The following is a 21,448-nucleotide window of genomic DNA, read 5'->3' as shown; positions in this document are numbered from 1 at the left end:
ATCGTAATGAGTTGGAAAATCAAGAACAGTGAAAAAACTTTCAGCCTCCACCGGGATTCGAACCACGGGCCTCCCGCTCTGTACGCGGACACCCTAACCACTAGGCTATGGACGCTGATTGTATGTCCAGAGGTTCGAAACCGGTAAGGAAGATCGTAATTCCACTGTAGGCGTTTGTCACCTATATCGAACAATACTAGTTCTGTTTTTGGTGACATATTTTGCCCTACTCTAGAGATCAAACATGATGCTATCCAACTCGAAAATCATTTGTGATTCCTAAAGCCGGATCTCGAAAGAGATACTTTGAACAGACTTTATGTTGATGCAATGGAGGTAAACGACAAAGGCAAATGAATATATATAAATGAAAATCGTAATGAGTTGGAAAATCAAGAACAGTGAAAAAACTTTCAGCCTCCACCGGGATTCGAACCACGGGCCTCCCGCTCTGTACGCGGACACCCTAACCACTAGGCTATGGACGCTGATTGTATGTCCAGAGGTTCGAAACCGGTAAGGAAGATCGTAATTCCACTGTAGGCGTTTGTCACCTATATCGAACAATACTAGTTCTGTTTTTGGTGACATATTTTGCCCTACTCTAGAGATCAAACATGATGCTATCCAACTCGAAAATCATTTGTGATTCCTAAAGCCGGATCTCGAAAGAGATACTTTGAACAGACTTTATGTTAATGCAATGGAGGTAAACGACAAAGGCAAATGAATATATATAAATGAAAATCGTAATGAGTTGGAAAATCAAGAACAGTGAAAAAACTTTCAGCCTCCACCGGGATTCGAACCACGGGCCTCCCGCTCTGTACGCGGACACCCTAACCACTAGGCTATGGACGCTGATTGTATGTCCAGAGGTTCGAAACCGGTAAGGAAGATCGTAATTCCACTGTAGGCGTTTGTCACCTATATCGAACAATACTAGTTCTGTTTTTGGTGACATATTTTGCCCTACTCTAGAGATCAAACATGATGCTATCCAACTCGAAAATCATTTGTGATTCCTAAAGCCGGATCTCGAAAGAGATACTTTGAACAGACTTTATGTTAATGCAATGGAGGTAAACGACAAAGGCAAATGAATATATATAAATGAAAATCGTAATGAGTTGGAAAATCAAGAACAGTGAAAAAACTTTCAGCCTCCACCGGGATTCGAACCACGGGCCTCCCGCTCTGTACGCGGACACCCTAACCACTAGGCTATGGACGCTGATTGTATGTCCAGAGGTTCGAAACCGGTAAGGAAGATCGTAATTCCACTGTAGGCGTTTGTCACCTATATCGAACAATACTAGTTCTGTTTTTGGTGACATATTTTGCCCTACTCTAGAGATCAAACATGATGCTATCCAACTCGAAAATCATTTGTGATTCCTAAAGCCGGATCTCGAAAGAGATACTTTGAACAGACTTTATGTTAATGCAATGGAGGTAAACGACAAAGGCAAATGAATATATATAAATGAAAATCGTAATGAGTTGGAAAATCAAGAACAGTGAAAAAACTTTCAGCCTCCACCGGGATTCGAACCACGGGCCTCCCGCTCTGTACGCGGACACCCTAACCACTAGGCTATGGACGCTGATTGTATGTCCAGAGGTTCGAAACCGGTAAGGAAGATCGTAATTCCACTGTAGGCGTTTGTCACCTATATCGAACAATACTAGTTCTGTTTTTGGTGACATATTTTGCCCTACTCTAGAGATCAAACATGATGCTATCCAACTCGAAAATCATTTGTGATTCCTAAAGCCGGATCTCGAAAGAGATACTTTGAACAGACTTTATGTTAATGCAATGGAGGTAAACGACAAAGGCAAATGAATATATATAAATGAAAATCGTAATGAGTTGGAAAATCAAGAACAGTGAAAAAACTTTCAGCCTCCACCGGGATTCGAACCACGGGCCTCCCGCTCTGTACGCGGACACCCTAACCACTAGGCTATGGACGCTGATTGTATGTCCAGAGGTTCGAAACCGGTAAGGAAGATCGTAATTCCACTGTAGGCGTTTGTCACCTATATCGAACAATACTAGTTCTGTTTTTGGTGACATATTTTGCCCTACTCTAGAGATCAAACATGATGCTATCCAACTCGAAAATCATTTGTGATTCCTAAAGCCGGATCTCGAAAGAGATACTTTGAACAGACTTTATGTTAATGCAATGGAGGTAAACGACAAAGGCAAATGAATATATATAAATGAAAATCGTAATGAGTTGGAAAATCAAGAACAGTGAAAAAACTTTCAGCCTCCACCGGGATTCGAACCACGGGCCTCCCGCTCTGTACGCGGACACCCTAACCACTAGGCTATGGACGCTGATTGTATGTCCAGAGGTTCGAAACCGGTAAGGAAGATCGTAATTCCACTGTAGGCGTTTGTCACCTATATCGAACAATACTAGTTCTGTTTTTGGTGACATATTTTGCCCTACTCTAGAGATCAAACATGATGCTATCCAACTCGAAAATCATTTGTGATTCCTAAAGCCGGATCTCGAAAGAGATACTTTGAACAGACTTTATGTTAATGCAATGGAGGTAAACGACAAAGGCAAATGAATATATATAAATGAAAATCGTAATGAGTTGGAAAATCAAGAACAGTGAAAAAACTTTCAGCCTCCACCGGGATTCGAACCACGGGCCTCCCGCTCTGTACGCGGACACCCTAACCACTAGGCTATGGACGCTGATTGTATGTCCAGAGGTTCGAAACCGGTAAGGAAGATCGTAATTCCACTGTAGGCGTTTGTCACCTATATCGAACAATACTAGTTCTGTTTTTGGTGACATATTTTGCCCTACTCTAGAGATCAAACATGATGCTATCCAACTCGAAAATCATTTGTGATTCCTAAAGCCGGATCTCGAAAGAGATACTTTGAACAGACTTTATGTTAATGCAATGGAGGTAAACGACAAAGGCAAATGAATATATATAAATGAAAATCGTAATGAGTTGGAAAATCAAGAACAGTGAAAAAACTTTCAGCCTCCACCGGGATTCGAACCACGGGCCTCCCGCTCTGTACGCGGACACCCTAACCACTAGGCTATGGACGCTGATTGTATGTCCAGAGGTTCGAAACCGGTAAGGAAGATCGTAATTCCACTGTAGGCGTTTGTCACCTATATCGAACAATACTAGTTCTGTTTTTGGTGACATATTTTGCCCTACTCTAGAGATCAAACATGATGCTATCCAACTCGAAAATCATTTGTGATTCCTAAAGCCGGATCTCGAAAGAGATACTTTGAACAGACTTTATGTTAATGCAATGGAGGTAAACGACAAAGGCAAATGAATATATATAAATGAAAATCGTAATGAGTTGGAAAATCAAGAACAGTGAAAAAACTTTCAGCCTCCACCGGGATTCGAACCACGGGCCTCCCGCTCTGTACACGGACACCCTAACCACTAGGCTATGGACGCTGATTGTATGTCCAGAGGTTCGAAACCGGTAAGGAAGATCGTAATTCCACTGTAGGCGTTTGTCACCTATATCGAACAATACTAGTTCTGTTTTTGGTGACATATTTTGCCCTACTCTAGAGATCAAACATGATGCTATCCAACTCGAAAATCATTTGTGATTCCTAAAGCCGGATCTCGAAAGAGATACTTTGAACAGACTTTATGTTAATGCAATGGAGGTAAACGACAAAGGCAAATGAATATATATAAATGAAAATCGTAATGAGTTGGAAAATCAAGAACAGTGAAAAAACTTTCAGCCTCCACCGGGATTCGAACCACGGGCCTCCCGCTCTGTACGCGGACACCCTAACCACTAGGCTATGGACGCTGATTGTATGTCCAGAGGTTCGAAACCGGTAAGGAAGATCGTAATTCCACTGTAGGCGTTTGTCACCTATATCGAACAATACTAGTTCTGTTTTTGGTGACATATTTTGCCCTACTCTAGAGATCAAACATGATGCTATCCAACTCGAAAATCATTTGTGATTCCTAAAGCCGGATCTCGAAAGAGATACTTTGAACAGACTTTATGTTAATGCAATGGAGGTAAACGACAAAGGCAAATGAATATATATAAATGAAAATCGTAATGAGTTGGAAAATCAAGAACAGTGAAAAAACTTTCAGCCTCCACCGGGATTCGAACCACGGGCCTCCCGCTCTGTACGCGGACACCCTAACCACTAGGCTATGGACGCTGATTGTATGTCCAGAGGTTCGAAACCGGTAAGGAAGATCGTAATTCCACTGTAGGCGTTTGTCACCTATATCGAACAATACTAGTTCTGTTTTTGGTGACATATTTTGCCCTACTCTAGAGATCAAACATGATGCTATCCAACTCGAAAATCATTTGTGATTCCTAAAGCCGGATCTCGAAAGAGATACTTTGAACAGACTTTATGTTAATGCAATGGAGGTAAACGACAAAGGCAAATGAATATATATAAATGAAAATCGTAATGAGTTGGAAAATCAAGAACAGTGAAAAAACTTTCAGCCTCCACCGGGATTCGAACCACGGGCCTCCCGCTCTGTACGCGGACACCCTAACCACTAGGCTATGGACGCTGATTGTATGTCCAGAGGTTCGAAACCGGTAAGGAAGATCGTAATTCCACTGTAGGCGTTTGTCACCTATATCGAACAATACTAGTTCTGTTTTTGGTGACATATTTTGCCCTACTCTAGAGATCAAACATGATGCTATCCAACTCGAAAATCATTTGTGATTCCTAAAGCCGGATCTCGAAAGAGATACTTTGAACAGACTTTATGTTAATGCAATGGAGGTAAACGACAAAGGCAAATGAATATATATAAATGAAAATCGTAATGAGTTGGAAAATCAAGAACAGTGAAAAAACTTTCAGCCTCCACCGGGATTCGAACCACGGGCCTCCCGCTCTGTACGCGGACACCCTAACCACTAGGCTATGGACGCTGATTGTATGTCCAGAGGTTCGAAACCGGTAAGGAAGATCGTAATTCCACTGTAGGCGTTTGTCACCTATATCGAACAATACTAGTTCTGTTTTTGGTGACATATTTTGCCCTACTCTAGAGATCAAACATGATGCTATCCAACTCGAAAATCATTTGTGATTCCTAAAGCCGGATCTCGAAAGAGATACTTTGAACAGACTTTATGTTAATGCAATGGAGGTAAACGACAAAGGCAAATGAATATATATAAATGAAAATCGTAATGAGTTGGAAAATCAAGAACAGTGAAAAAACTTTCAGCCTCCACCGGGATTCGAACCACGGGCCTCCCGCTCTGTACGCGGACACCCTAACCACTAGGCTATGGACGCTGATTGTATGTCCAGAGGTTCGAAACCGGTAAGGAAGATCGTAATTCCACTGTAGGCGTTTGTCACCTATATCGAACAATACTAGTTCTGTTTTTGGTGACATATTTTGCCCTACTCTAGAGATCAAACATGATGCTATCCAACTCGATATAGGTGACAAACGCCTACAGTGGAATTACGATCTTCCTTACCGGTTTCGAACCTCTGGACATACAATCAGCGTCCATAGCCTAGTGGTTAGGGTGTCCGCGTACAGAGCGGGAGGCCCGTGGTTCGAATCCCGGTGGAGGCTGAAAGTTTTTTCACTGTTCTTGATTTTCCAACTCATTACGATTTTCATTTATATATATTCATTTGCCTTTGTCGTTTACCTCCATTGCATTAACATAAAGTCTGTTCAAAGTATCTCTTTCGAGATCCGGCTTTAGGAATCACAAATGATTTTCGAGTTGGATAGCATCATGTTTGATCTCTAGAGTAGGGCAAAATATGTCACCAAAAACAGAACTAGTATTGTTCGATATAGGTGACAAACGCCTACAGTGGAATTACGATCTTCCTTACCGGTTTCGAACCTCTGGACATACAATCAGCGTCCATAGCCTAGTGGTTAGGGTGTCCGCGTACAGAGCGGGAGGCCCGTGGTTCGAATCCCGGTGGAGGCTGAAAGTTTTTTCACTGTTCTTGATTTTCCAACTCATTACGATTTTCATTTATATATATTCATTTGCCTTTGTCGTTTACCTCCATTGCATTAACATAAAGTCTGTTCAAAGTATCTCTTTCGAGATCCGGCTTTAGGAATCACAAATGATTTTCGAGTTGGATAGCATCATGTTTGATCTCTAGAGTAGGGCAAAATATGTCACCAAAAACAGAACTAGTATTGTTCGATATAGGTGACAAACGCCTACAGTGGAATTACGATCTTCCTTACCGGTTTCGAACCTCTGGACATACAATCAGCGTCCATAGCCTAGTGGTTAGGGTGTCCGCGTACAGAGCGGGAGGCCCGTGGTTCGAATCCCGGTGGAGGCTGAAAGTTTTTTCACTGTTCTTGATTTTCCAACTCATTACGATTTTCATTTATATATATTCATTTGCCTTTGTCGTTTACCTCCATTGCATTAACATAAAGTCTGTTCAAAGTATCTCTTTCGAGATCCGGCTTTAGGAATCACAAATGATTTTCGAGTTGGATAGCATCATGTTTGATCTCTAGAGTAGGGCAAAATATGTCACCAAAAACAGAACTAGTATTGTTCGATATAGGTGACAAACGCCTACAGTGGAATTACGATCTTCCTTACCGGTTTCGAACCTCTGGACATACAATCAGCGTCCATAGCCTAGTGGTTAGGGTGTCCGCGTACAGAGCGGGAGGCCCGTGGTTCGAATCCCGGTGGAGGCTGAAAGTTTTTTCACTGTTCTTGATTTTCCAACTCATTACGATTTTCATTTATATATATTCATTTGCCTTTGTCGTTTACCTCCATTGCATTAACATAAAGTCTGTTCAAAGTATCTCTTTCGAGATCCGGCTTTAGGAATCACAAATGATTTTCGAGTTGGATAGCATCATGTTTGATCTCTAGAGTAGGGCAAAATATGTCACCAAAAACAGAACTAGTATTGTTCGATATAGGTGACAAACGCCTACAGTGGAATTACGATCTTCCTTACCGGTTTCGAACCTCTGGACATACAATCAGCGTCCATAGCCTAGTGGTTAGGGTGTCCGCGTACAGAGCGGGAGGCCCGTGGTTCGAATCCCGGTGGAGGCTGAAAGTTTTTTCACTGTTCTTGATTTTCCAACTCATTACGATTTTCATTTATATATATTCATTTGCCTTTGTCGTTTACCTCCATTGCATTAACATAAAGTCTGTTCAAAGTATCTCTTTCGAGATCCGGCTTTAGGAATCACAAATGATTTTCGAGTTGGATAGCATCATGTTTGATCTCTAGAGTAGGGCAAAATATGTCACCAAAAACAGAACTAGTATTGTTCGATATAGGTGACAAACGCCTACAGTGGAATTACGATCTTCCTTACCGGTTTCGAACCTCTGGACATACAATCAGCGTCCATAGCCTAGTGGTTAGGGTGTCCGCGTACAGAGCGGGAGGCCCGTGGTTCGAATCCCGGTGGAGGCTGAAAGTTTTTTCACTGTTCTTGATTTTCCAACTCATTACGATTTTCATATATATATATATACATATATATATATATATATATATATATATATATATATATATATAATAGATCTTACATTGAACACTTTATTTAACCTGGGAGAAACTGAATGAAGTTATACATAGTTTTAAAAAAAATAGAAAATAAAAAAAATGCAGAGTGAAAGTTCTTCCTTTTGGGTAACATGCATTGATTTAATCAATCCTTTAATTTGTGGGTCAGGAAGGGGAGCTAGTTGGAAATACTGCGCTGAATAGCAGACTCCCTTTTCAATCCCACCTAAAAAAGAGTCAAGTCGGTAGAGTCTAATTATAACAGTTAAAGCATTTGGCAAAAGGCCTTTGACACCTAAACCTATGTCATGAACAGGGGAATAAGCCATACCATACTATGTGAACACACTATTTCTATATGATTTTTTTTGTTTTTTTTTTTGGGGGGGGGGGGATCTCTACAGCTGACTTTTTAAGGAATGCTGCATATGGTTTGGGTGAAAGTGAAATATGGTTATATACTAAATACACAATATATATATATACTGTTATATGTAACGTAACATGGCACTGTTGGCATATATAATGGAGAAATAACAGCTAGTTACATCCTACTTGGTGAGAAAAAAAAACCTGGGGCATTGCACTAGGCATTCGAGGTATTCTGGACGGAAACCAAATGTGCTATAACATTGGCATCATGCTATTTACAAATAATGGTTTTATTCCCTTGATGTTACATAATTGACCATGGCCTTTTGTGACAACTTCTACAACAGCTAGCAGAATATATATCCATTAACACTTGAGAGAATTACCTCACAAGAGATTTGAGAGATGATACATTTTGCTTAAAATTAATATGAACATCGACTCCAATCAAACAGTAAATTATTGGCTTCTTGTTGCCATTATAACTCCTAAACACGATTGCCAACATCAGGAGTTAAAACTGTTGTGGACCATATCTGAAATGAAAAACACACTAGTTGCTGAACTTCATGTCACCACTGAACCTACTTTGGAACCTTTCCTGCATTTCTTCAATAGAAGGTTTGAAACATTCGTCAATCTGGGCCTGATATTTTTGGGGATCATCAGGACCAGGATAACTTACTTATTGTAGTGGAATTGGATTGGCAACACAGACGCTACAATTATCTTCAGGAACACTGGTATGTAGCTGTAGTCCATGGGTACTTTGACGGGTATTGGATGCCATTCAGGTCGCCTTGGAATATTTTGCGGTCAATCTGTGAGAGTACATAACAGTTGAATTATTTTATTTTCACACATTCCAATTTCAGTTAAATAATCAGAAAGTTTCTTTATGGTTTTGATAATATAAGCTGGGTTATTTTTGTATGAACCTGAAATACTTAACAATTAAGATGTAAAATTTACTTGATAAACGTAAAACAGCAAGTAGCATTGATATTCATGAGACAAACGTATTAACAATGACAGTTGATAACCCCAAAATAACAACTGGTAGACTTTTTGTACTCTGTATGATAAATCAGCAAACTAAACATGAGAGCTGCCTCACGATCTGTTCACAAGGTTTTAAAACAAAATTGAACTGTCTTGCCCCTAAGTGATCTTTGACCTCATCAAAACCAGTAGGCCATTTGTAGACAATGTGTAACACCTTCATACTTGCTATGAGATCTCTCTAAGCTTTCCTGCTTACAATGTGTCATTCACAAACAGGGTATTACAAACACCCATGCCATCATAAGTGCACAGGTTTATGGTTTCATATAACCAAAAACAGTTGTAACATTGTATTGAGGCAGTCGAAATTGGCGCTACTTGGCACAGCAAACCTTTAATAGTATCATTACATATTGGCAAACATTGCACAACAACATGTACATCAAAAGTCATTTCCTTGAATGCTTAAGTACACTGTTGATCCATGCAAACATATGGTAACTCTATATGGTGACTTCTGCCTATCTGACAATGTGCAAATAATACATTAAACATACTACTCACTTGACATTGCCATCCTTATCGACGGCATTGGAACGATTTGAGGCTTAGATTGGAGATTTGTCACAATATAGGGTAGTAGGGTATGTGTATGAGTACTAATTAAATGACAATTGTCTACTTTTGTTCTCATCTCTACCAAGTCCAACTGTAGGTATTACATAGTTAAGTTTTATCTCTCTATTTCCTGTTAGCAATGGATTTAGATTTCTTTCAGTCTACCTATAGTTGTTGTTTTCATACAATAAAGAGGAGACAGTGCTGTTAACAGCTGTTCCTATTGATACACATGCCTTCTTTGTTCTGTGGGTGGGTGTCTTAGTTTTCTCCCCTATATGGCAGCATACGTATGGCAGGAAATATACTTTTCCAGGAAATGAAATCAACGGTTCTCTTGGAGGGAAAGCCAGATGGGAAATTGGCTAGGCTATGTAAAAGAGTATATATTTGTGTAGGCCTGAAGTAACTTTAGTAAATGTAATTTATGATGAAGGAGAGGAAAATAACGACATTTGTGAAAGACAGTAACAATTTTCAAGCGAGGAAAGCAAAAAAAGGCAAATTGGCTAGGCTACTGTATGTGGGAAGAGTTCGTAAGCCTAGTAAATGAAGACACTTTAGTAAATTGTTTACCGTTTAGGGAGGAAAGTAAAATTTTTAAGGGGGGAAACTATGTTGTGCTTTGCTTGATAACCATTACACCGTCTGGGAATCAGATTTGAAAGTGATTGAAATTTAGTTTCGTTATTCTGCTTAGCTATATTATATCACATATATAAATCTACGATATGGTCCAGAAGCATACGAATGATATAATAATAATAGTACGCTCGTACTACATTCCGGTGGTTATAGGCAAGTAACAGTAAGGCCCAGGCCTACTGTAGCCTAACGTGAGCTAAACATAATTGAGCCAAGGCTACAGTTTTGTATACTTTAAGAAGACACTTTCGGTCAGCCTCGTTTGGTGATGGGTCTGATGATCTTTCTGCATAAGCAAGTGCCTTCACCATGTTGCTTTGATCGAGGGAAAAGCCGTTTTTCGACGAACACACATCGTGACAGTGCTGAACATGGACATCGAGAATGTGACTTACGAACTGGTTGTGTGTGTCTAGCCGCCTAAGTGTTTTAGTATCTTCTTCCAATCCTCCAAAACCTCACCGAGTGGTATCTGCCTTCTTCTCCATAGTCGTGTTTTTCTCTTCCCTTTAGAGCTTGGGTCTGTAGCAGATGCGATGATACGTCAACCAAGTTGTGTAGCATGTGATTTGCAAAGATTACTTCGTAGCTAGAGCCAAAATTACCAAGCGGTAACTGTTTACATTGGAGCTATGCAAGACTGCACACGGAGGATAGTCAACATTCAAAATGTTACGCACACTGTTGGGATCGTTGACTGCCTAAGTCAACCGGTATTAGTTCGTCCATAATAAGAGCCATATGTGTGACAGAGCAGCTGCATTTTCTAAAATTTAGTTCAGTAAAACTGTGATTTGCGAAATAACAACACGCGCGGTAGGCTACTATAGTTGCAATACAGTACTTTAGTTCTGTTATGCGTTATGCAACTAGTACAGTTATATACACTGCACGGATTGGCTGGGCCGGGGATCGATTGTAGTGTCTAACAGTGCTGTTACACCTAATTCGAAACTAGGTCAGATTACCAACATTAGACGTTTCTTTTTGCGCGAGTCTTCACCTTTAAGGTTTCCATTTTACACCATAGGTCAGAAAATTCATCATTTAATGTTGCTTTAATTTTATATATATATATATATATATATATATATATATATATATATATATATATACTGATTCAAAATTAAGTGTTGTTTTAAGCAAACTTCGCCAGAATTTCTTTGATTTTCATATGCAAGATGACGAGAAAGTAGTCTGTGCCCTTAAGTTTTGCTTTAAAATCAATGTTGTGTATACTTTTAGCCACGTGCTCTGAGATATGCCTGATTCCAATCCTAACTGCTGATCAGATGATGATAATGTATGAAAGCTCTATTGTTTGAATTAATATAATTGAATTATAGTAATTACTAAATGTGCGCCTCTATTGTTATTTGTTATTCAGAATTAGTGAGGTTCGTATTTTTGTAACATTTATGTCGACCCTCGAGTCGAGTTGAATCCCATGGCAATTAAAACACCAGTCGCGTCGAGTGTTAAACATTTTCATAGGAATCAAGCCGAGTCTTACAAGTAGCTTCAGAGAGTTGAATTTGTATGTGAGCGGCAAGTGAGATCAACAGGTCACTGATCCTGTATAGTCTGACGCGAAACACTGCTTTTACTTTACTTTACTTTATATATATATATATATATATATCCATATATATATATATCCATATATATATATATATATATCCATATATATCCATATATATATATATACATATATATATATATATATATATATATATATCACATCTATTAGCATCATATAGCACACTTCTATTTCTTCTTTTTTTGATAAATGCTTGCAGTGTTGGTTGATATATAGGTTAGCACACTTTCATTTGTTTTACTTGATGAATGTTTGCAGTTTGGCTGGAATAGTCTTTTAAGTCTTCATGAGGGAGAGTGCGTTCATGTCCCTGTAACTCTGGAGCACCGATGACACAAATAATAGCTTTGAATGGTATCCAACAATCATTGTGGGTTTTATTTGGCCAAGAAAGTGCATTGGAGTTCTTGGTTCGTTTCATAAACTTCACAAAGACATCCTTTTCTACTTCTGAATGTTCCACTACGGTACCAATGTACCACTCATTTTCTTACATGCATATGCGATGTAACGCCTGTTGGTACTCTTTCGGGTCAGCCTGTTGTAGAATATGACCAAAAATGGATTCTCTCCCATTTCTCGCATAATTGTGCAGTGATGGTCATTGGAAAGTTTGCCACATCTCAATCTTCCACCATCACTGGGTATAAAACTGTAATTAGATTTTGTTCTTGCTATAGTTTATGATGGTGTCCGCACGTGACACACAAGTAGTATTGTTCTAGAATATCGTGTCTACATGTGACGTACATGTGATATTGTTGTAAAAAGTTTATACAATTGAGTTGACCTTGTGCATGGAAAGTTTCCAGTATTTGTATAGCACGAGAAAACATGAAAGGGCACTGGGGTTAGGTTAAAGCCAGAGAGCAATAAGAAAGACAGGAGTCCTAGAGAACAGTCCAGGGAAACAATTATATGGTAAAAAGGAACATTATCTAAGCATTCTGGTGAAATTTGCATCTGGTATCTGGTATGGCTCCAAATTTTGTTGTGTGTTATGGTAGATTTTGCGACACTTTGATGTACCAGCCTATTGGTGGGTTAACTGAAGTGATTATTTATTGCAGTGGAATACATGCATCATTAACCCATTTCTAAAAACAATAATAAAAACAAACTTTTTTTTTCTAGCTGGAAAAATACATTACACAAGTTTCAAACTTGAAATTCACTGAGTTTTATGATTGTGTGAAAAACGTATAGTATTCAAATTGCCACCATACCATGAAGAAGTTGAGTGTCAAAGCTGAAATTTGGTGTATAAGTAGATATAATATACATGTTAAACTGGTGCATTTTTCAAAATTTGTTTCAATTGATCGCGGGGTCAACCGGGATCAAGACGGGAGGGTTCTTTCTTACCTTTCTCTTGCTGGGGCCAACTTTAGGCCCATGCCATTTCTTAATTAATACATTAATGAGCCTATAATTGCTTATAGGTATAGACATGCATCCATAGATAATACCCAAAGCATATAGGGTTCATGTGACACCTAATGTGGGCACAGAGTAACCCCAAAAATTAGGAAAACATTTTTGACTGAATAAAGTGCCTACTTTGGGTGACCATAACCAGAAACATAAAGGAGATACTCTGTACCTGGTGAAAAGATTGAATTATGAGCTTTAAAAGTCAGAAAATATTACAAAAGACATTTTTCGCGATTTGTGCGAACACAAAATGTCTGCCTTGGCCAAATTTCAACGGGCTATATCTCGAAAACGACATTGAGTATGATTTTTCTTTTTTGTATGTGTTCATTTATTTTTGAGAAAACATACATGCATTTCAATCTTTAATAATTCCATCCATCCAAATCAAATTCATAACAATTGCAATGTTCGGTCCGTTGATACGAACTCACAAAGAGTGTTGGTCTAACACATAAATATACGTTCATGATTGGATTATTGATGTCAATAACAATTCTAATTGTAAAGTTTATCATTATAATACAATATGAAACATCCACATTACTGTTGTTGCGTATAGTATTACCCGATCCACATAGTATCATACAATATTGTATCATAATAATATATTATAAACCATCCACATTACTATTGTTGCATATAGTATCACCCGATTCACATAATATCATGCAATAATATTGTATTATTATAATATATTATAGAAGATCCATACTATTGTTGCGTAAAATATTACCCGATCCACATAGTATCATACAGTATTATATCATTATAGTACAATATAAAGCATCCACATTACTATTGTTGCATAAAATATTACCCGATCCACACAGTATTATACATTAATATTGTAACATAGTAATATAATGAAGAACATCCACATTACTATTGTTGCGTACAGTATAAACCGATCCACATAGTATCATACAATATTGTATCATTATAAAATTATATAAAACATACACAATACTTATTTTGCGTATATTATTTACCATTACACTGACATATTAAGAATATATAGGATATAGTCTTTATTTTGTTATAATATTTCTAGTACAAGAGTATTGTACACCAGCATGTGAATTGGCTGACACTATCTAAACGTTAAGGAAACATGACATTAACACTACTTTTTTTTTTTATATAGCTAACACGTCATCATCTTTACCTACAATTTTATTTTCATAAGCTTTATATTCACATCCATTGTTTCAATTGTTTCGTAAACGTAACATTCATATCCTACCGTATGAGGTCAGAGATGTATAACTTTGAAGGATATCCAACGGAAATGATTATTCATAAGGTCCCCGGTTCGGGTCAATCCAAGATTAATGTATGTCGTCCTGTTACAGAGTTGCTGAAAATTGACAATTCATAATCATGGACATTAAATATGAATGTAAGAGACTAACTTCGGTCAGCGTGCGGCTTGGATAAGCCAATGAAGCTTCTTCGCGAGTTCCTGCTTGCAGGATGATCTAAAATTCATACATACATACAAACCTTTCTAATGGTACTTGTTGCCGCTAATGATAACGTTTCTGTTTCAATAGTACCCTAAGCAGCTTACACTTATTTTCGCAATGCCCTTTAGCGACTGCCAAATATATAACATATAATAAAGCCACACTGAGAACGAGAACAATGATAAACCAGAATAGCCGCTTCTAACTTCTTGTGAGGTATACCTCTGACCTTGGAGCCAATAACCTCATCTTTATAGTTTTCTATTTTACCGGTCATTGTTCATTTTATCAAAAGGTGTGCTCAAGATGAAGAAAAAGATACAACATTAACATATGAACTTCGAAACATGTCACTGATAAGTTTGAAAATTTCTAATAACAGTAGTCATATTTGTAGAGAGTAGGTTGGAATCGGGTCATGAAGCGTAGAAACAACATTTGAGGAAGCAATCCGCAAAGTTAAATGAAAAACTCTGACAAAAATGGACCCTATGTGAAAATTGTCATCTTAAAGGCACAGATTTTGTAATTAAAATTCTGTTTTCTTCAAAAAAAGCACAACCTGTTTACAAATTATTCTCTTTTCCATCAAACGGTCAGTGCCAAAATAACAAACTGACAATTTTCCACTGCAAATACTGATTTAAGATTAACGTATACTTTACCGGTATCTTAACTGAAAATTGTTGTCAAAACTTATAGCTTTTTCGTCCTTATACAAATAGTGTACATGAAAATGAGATGTTGCCAAGTGACTGTTGCAGCACATTATTACTAAATTAGTAGCAATAGGTACCATTGAAAAATACATGGTGTGGAAATGTGTGTGCACCAGGAGTTCCAGCATGATACTAAAGAAATGGGCTCTGAGGTCAAGTTTCGGTCCAGGTGACATAAAGTGTCCGTTCGTGTGTATTTTTTACTTTTTTAAGGGGGGGGGGCGAGAGTTGTGGAATAGCAGAGAACTTAAAATAGAGTTTTACGAACACCTTATAACCATGACGACAATAAGCTTTTCACTGGGTTGTGCATGCCCTGGGCATTTAATGCAGAACTTATGTCACAATAGGGACAAGTTCATAGATCAATGTCAAATAACCAACAACACTAACAGCATGTGACGCGCATATATAACAATGATTAAATAGGCGAAGCCCACAAACAAATGTAGGATAGCAGACTCCACCGTTTACATTGCAGTTACTTATGTTTCAGGGCAAAGGCGTAGGAGGCTGGGGGGGGGGGGGGGGCTGCAACCGAACCAAATATTTGGTTGTACCCAAATATACTTATATTGTACAGGTTGTAAAGTAAAATCTACAATGTACTTAATTGGTGGGCATGAATTGATGCAAATATGACACAATTATCTACAAATCTTTATTACCGACAAATTCATTACCTCAAGGTGAAAGTGTTAATGTTTGCATTCATTAGCCATGTTGCTGCAACAAAAATTAACAGAATAAGTTTTAAAAAAATGATATAGGGGTTCCACAATTAATGTTCTCGTTAGTCGTAAACAGTAAAACTATAAGAGCTTGAAATGTTATTTTTTTATTGACAATGCCTATAAGACTTAGATGTCTTTGCTCTAATTCTGTAGATTAAAATAAACAGATTACGTTTACCCCCGGTTATATACCATTAAGGCAATAGATTCAAACATTTGTATCTAATTTACCACCCATCTGTCACATAATTCACGTACACGAATAAACGGAACTTATCCCACCTATAAACGGTGAGAACCTGAGAGAAGATAAATCTCTAGCTGAACCCTTCAGTCCACCTCCCTTACTATCGTTTGACCATTCTCCCAATCTTAGAACTCTTCTCACTTCTTCCAGAATTCCCACAATCCAAAATACATATGGAGGTCACACTTTTTGTACACAACCACGCTGTCAAATATGTTTCAACATTGTCAACGTGACCAATCTTACTATACACATTAAGTTCTTTATTTACCCCCCCCCCCCCCCCCAATCCTCCACTGTGGTGATAGCAATGTTGTTAATATATTTTATTATACACTTTTAGAGGATGTAAAGAGGTGGGTGTATCAGGTATAACTTATCGCCTGTGTTTAAATAATCATAATATATCGATACGGGAACCATTTTTGGGAGCACTGCAATCTCCCTCACCATTCTCAAAAAAAAAAACATTATTAATGGGAAATTGATGAATATGTACATAAGATAGACAAAGAATAAATTTAAGTGATTAGAACAGAGAAAGATTAAAAGGAAATAAAGATATAAGAAGCTATGAATAATAAAATACCTCGAAGGATTATAACAAAGGATTTAAAACGACAACTTGAGCTAAAGTGCAGCTCTATAAATAAAGGAATTTCTGACAAGTGTGATTCTAAACTTGTAGTGATTGCGTTAACTGCAGTTGATCTTATTGCACAAGAGAGTCAATTCACGATGTTGAGGATGGTCTTTACAGACAAGTATATATTTGGTAAGTCTAACAAAGTCGTTTTTTCAACGGCAACATTAACCCTGTTAACAAGAATAACATAAGCTAAGCAAAATACATTTGCACAATATTTTAGGAAACTCTTAATTTTCTTCTTGTCTTTAACACGTGTAAAATGATACCAAACATGGGACTGCATAGATAATTTGCGGTAGGATAGCTGCATTAAAAACCTGATTACGTGTTGCAATAGAAAGTGGGAGGGTGGGGGACTGTAGGTTAATGTGGAAACAATATAATGTAGTTTAGCGTTCGTAATAAAATCTTGTTAACGTCGCGTTGATTATGGTATAACGTGTACGTTTGGAGATATCACCATGTAATTCAGTGTCACCAGCATATTTAACAATAGAGTAGTGGGGGTATGAACATATTTTGTCAGTATAAATTGTGAATAATCGGGCTGATAGGAGACGTCAAGTTTAATCTATTATAAGGAATTATACCCTGTCTGTAAGTTTATTTCCCTGGACCAGCTTTGTCGGATATCTGCCTACCAGTGAACAAGCCAACTTTCCTCAATAAAACTACATAAGTCACTGATTAAGCGGTTCGGTAAAACTATGTTAAAACACTTGAAAATTCAAGAAATAAAACTTTAGATACTGTAGTGTCTTTAAAATTTAGCCCAGACTCAATAGCATAATCAAGGGTAAGTAATGCATCAGTACATGAAACGTCCTTTTTATATGCAAATTGATTGTGACCACCACGCGTAATGATTAATTGCATTATGCATGCGGGTGATATTTTTCTGCAAACAAATCAAACTATCAATAGGTCGATAATCATTGACTAACATAGGGTGACTTGTGTCGCACGGGAGGAGTTTAAGCATGTTTCTAAAGAGTTGGGATGAGATTTCGTTCAATACTTGTATTAAACATGTCAGTTAAGATACCAGTTATTTCATCCGAAGAGTACTTAAATATCCACCATGGTATATCATCAAAGCCTGAAGCAATTCCACGTTTATCAAGTCCAAGTTGTCTTCTTACTTCATCGAACTGGTAAATGTAAACATGTCTTTATATACTGCATTGTTAAACCGTCCAAAATTTGCATTTAATTCGCAAACTAAATCTTTATGGCTATGTTGCTTTCAGAAGTATTGTTGTCAGGAAGTCCCAAAGAGACGCTGAGTCGGCGGTAAAACTAATATTATTATTACTATAACAGATGTAACGACTCCCTGATCGAAGCCTCCACTGAGTAGGGATTTATACCATTACGTCATTATCCTGACCCAGAGACTCATATGCCTAGAAATAACATGGCCGGAAAACAAAACGAATATGTATAGCATAATGTGTGTATAGGCTTGGCGGAATCAAGAGACATGGGGGGAAGCCTGTATTGTAAAATATAATCAAATGTATAGTTTAGAGACCTGTCTTTCGTCAAATAGTTCAAAGTGTTCAAGGTTTGAAGTCTTCTTTCCTAAGGAATGTAATATATATTGTGATGTTGCACTGGGAATAGCAGGGACTTTAGAGCTTCAGAAAAGATTAAAGCAGTATGGTGAACATTCATGTATTATTGAAAGATATTAAAAAGATACGCAGTCTTTCTTATTTTGCATAATTTATAAAGTACATAACATGTGCGTAATTACTTTAACTTAAGTATAGGTAAGGTTATAGCTGGTGCTTCTGTTAAACTATGTACATGCAATACAGGGATTTACCCATCATGCATGATCTCTTCAGAAGAGGAAGCAGGAAGTAAAGACTGTTTACATTATTGTCTGCATCTTTCCTCCTTTCCATTCGAATTCTCTGATAAACAGTTTATGCTTTATTACTATACACACTTTTGCTTGATTGTGATTTGTCTTTAAAGACATACTTGACTAGACCAGCAGTATACTTACCAGTATCTACAAGTGTTGAAACCTTTCCCATCTTATTAACTTTCAGTACGAGTTACACTAACAGTTTGTCGATCAGGTAACCAGACCTGTACGAGACATATGCCATAACACTTCAGCAACTTTAAATTGCCTGCCATAAGAGTATTGTACTAAACTCCAGTACAACTTGAACTAATACCTGTAGTAAGTAAACTAAATGAGAAGGGAATGGGTGCAGGGGATACAGTCCCACGGCCCAGGGTTAATTAGTGGGCCCAGGGAAGTATGTGGTCAAGACGAATTATGAAGTCTTTTGTTTTAAATGTGAAGACGTGAAATATTTGGTGCCTAATACATTTTCCTGTGGCCTGATCTGGCTCTCTATATCACACCGGGTAGTCATAGTCATAGTCATACTCAGTGAGATTAGAATTAGGCCGGACTTGCTGTATCATAAAGTACACTTATCCTGGATCCCTATTATATAAGGAGCATCTGTTGCATATACTGTATAAAGTTTGTCAAATCTTGCAAAGAATTAGTTTAAAATAAAATCACAGTTGGGCATCCTTCTAAAGTTTCACAGATTGGCTTTTCCACTTAGGAGTTAATGTAAATCTGCAATTAAAGAGAGGTGAAAATCACATCTATTTTTTTCTTTATATGTATAGAGTTGGAAAGAAGCTCAACTTCTGAGTCAAGCTGGTTTCTAACATTACCATTGGACTTGAGAATAACTTATTTTCACCAAATGCATCAAAATCAACTGAAAAGGTTGCTTTAAAGTACATGGTTTATTTTGGCATGAACTTTATTCACAAGATCACAGAAATCATTCATCAGACTGTGACTGAGAAAAATTACTACGTCTGCAGTGGAAATGTGCAGAGATATTGTTTAAATTAGGGTATGTGGATTTGAAGTATGGAAAAAGCAGTGGAGTCCTCAATGAGTTTACATACTTCGAAATTTAAAGCTTGGATTAACTAAATGTTATATGGTTCCACTTCATTGAGAAGAAGAACCCTATTGTGTTCAGTGGAAATCAAAGGTCATTTGAGGTCGAGAGTCTAAGTCAAAGTTGAAAAACTTTGTGAACACAATAACTAAACAGTAAAATCTTTGATTTACTCCATAATCAGTAAGTGAATCCATTTTGTTGAGCGTAAGAACTGTGCTGTTTGCAGTGGCGTTCAAAGATCATTTGAGGTTAAAAGAGGTCAAAGTCTAAAAGCCTTGTAACTCAAAAAGGACGGCTTGGATTTACTTTGAACACACATAATATATTGAACTACTTTATAAAGTTAAATACCCCTATCGTTTTCCGTGGAGACCGAAGGTCAGTTGAGGTCAACAGAGGTCGAACTCTTAAACACTTGTGAGCACAATTACTCAAGAAATGAAACTTGGATGCACTTTGCTATGTGGATCTATCCTATGGAGTGCAAGAACACTATTGTTTTTGTTGTTTGGTGGAGGTCAAAGTTCAATGATGTCAACCTGTGTCATGACATCAAAGTTTAAAAACCGCGTAACGATATCACTAAAGTGAAACTTAAATGTACCTCACAGGTGGATTGTGGAGTCACCTCATTACTGAAGTGTAATCAGTACCTCAGGTGGCTTTCTGGTTAGTTAGAGCGTCAACAGGGACATCAAGTTTAGTTTACCATAATTCTTTCATCATGAGGTTTAAATTGGAACATCGTTGAATAGCAATATCATACATTCCTCCCAATCGGCCCTCAACATTTAAGTACTGTACAGTTTGTACTCGAAACCATTTAAGTTTCAAACAATGCACCGGTGAAGCAATTAGTTGAAACAATCAGTTCCATATTTATTCCACAGTTGACATTTTTGGAAGAAAAGTATTGAACCAAGTGGAGAGGATGTCTACTACCACGATTCTTCTGGTTATTTTTCTTACTCAATCTGGTCTCGTTCAAGGTATGACTACTCACTACCTCAAGTAATTAAAGTTCTATCAACTGAATGCATCTCTTTGAAAAAAAGTGGAAGTAAAATTCTAAATTGATTAAAATGTTCCACTGTTGTGATGCATGAATTAACAAACATAAACTTTATGGTCCTTGATTTTAAAATCATTGAACATGACTGTTCATGTTAGCTCATGTGTCCCCGTACATTACTGAATCAAGCTCTATAGGCCTTATTATTCAAGGTAAAATAATATTGCCCAGATATATAATATATAGTAAAAAGAAGTGATCATTTATACTGAAACATTCATGCATTTGACTTTGCCACTCAAAGGCCTTCCCTCAATGAGAAAATTCAAATATTTAAAACAATGCATATCCATGCTGCTTCTCCAAAGTTGTGAATATTAATTCAGAGTGACTGAGAATC

The 21,448-nt window shown here is 37.6% G+C and overlaps 1 protein-coding gene across 3 annotated transcripts in view; it reads left to right on the top strand.

Annotated features, from left to right (window-relative positions):
* The window catches only part of LOC139982954 (uncharacterized), a 55,787-nt gene that overhangs the window by 11,545 nt on the left and 22,794 nt on the right, over nucleotides 1-21,448 (top strand). For all 3 annotated transcript variants that reach the window (XM_071996198.1, XM_071996178.1, XM_071996187.1), the window contains exon 2: nucleotides 20,927-21,025. In XM_071996198.1, the coding sequence (XP_071852299.1) occupies nucleotides 20,927-21,025 (99 nt within the window). The remainder of the gene's footprint in view (nucleotides 1-20,926; nucleotides 21,026-21,448) is intronic.

The sequence above is a fragment of the Apostichopus japonicus genome, chromosome 2 (genome assembly GCF_037975245.1).
Source record: "Apostichopus japonicus isolate 1M-3 chromosome 2, ASM3797524v1, whole genome shotgun sequence".
Lineage (NCBI taxonomy): Eukaryota > Metazoa > Echinodermata > Holothuroidea > Aspidochirotida > Stichopodidae > Apostichopus > Apostichopus japonicus.
The sequence above is the reverse complement of the archived record's forward strand: the minus strand, read 5'-3'. Positions and strand labels throughout refer to the sequence as shown.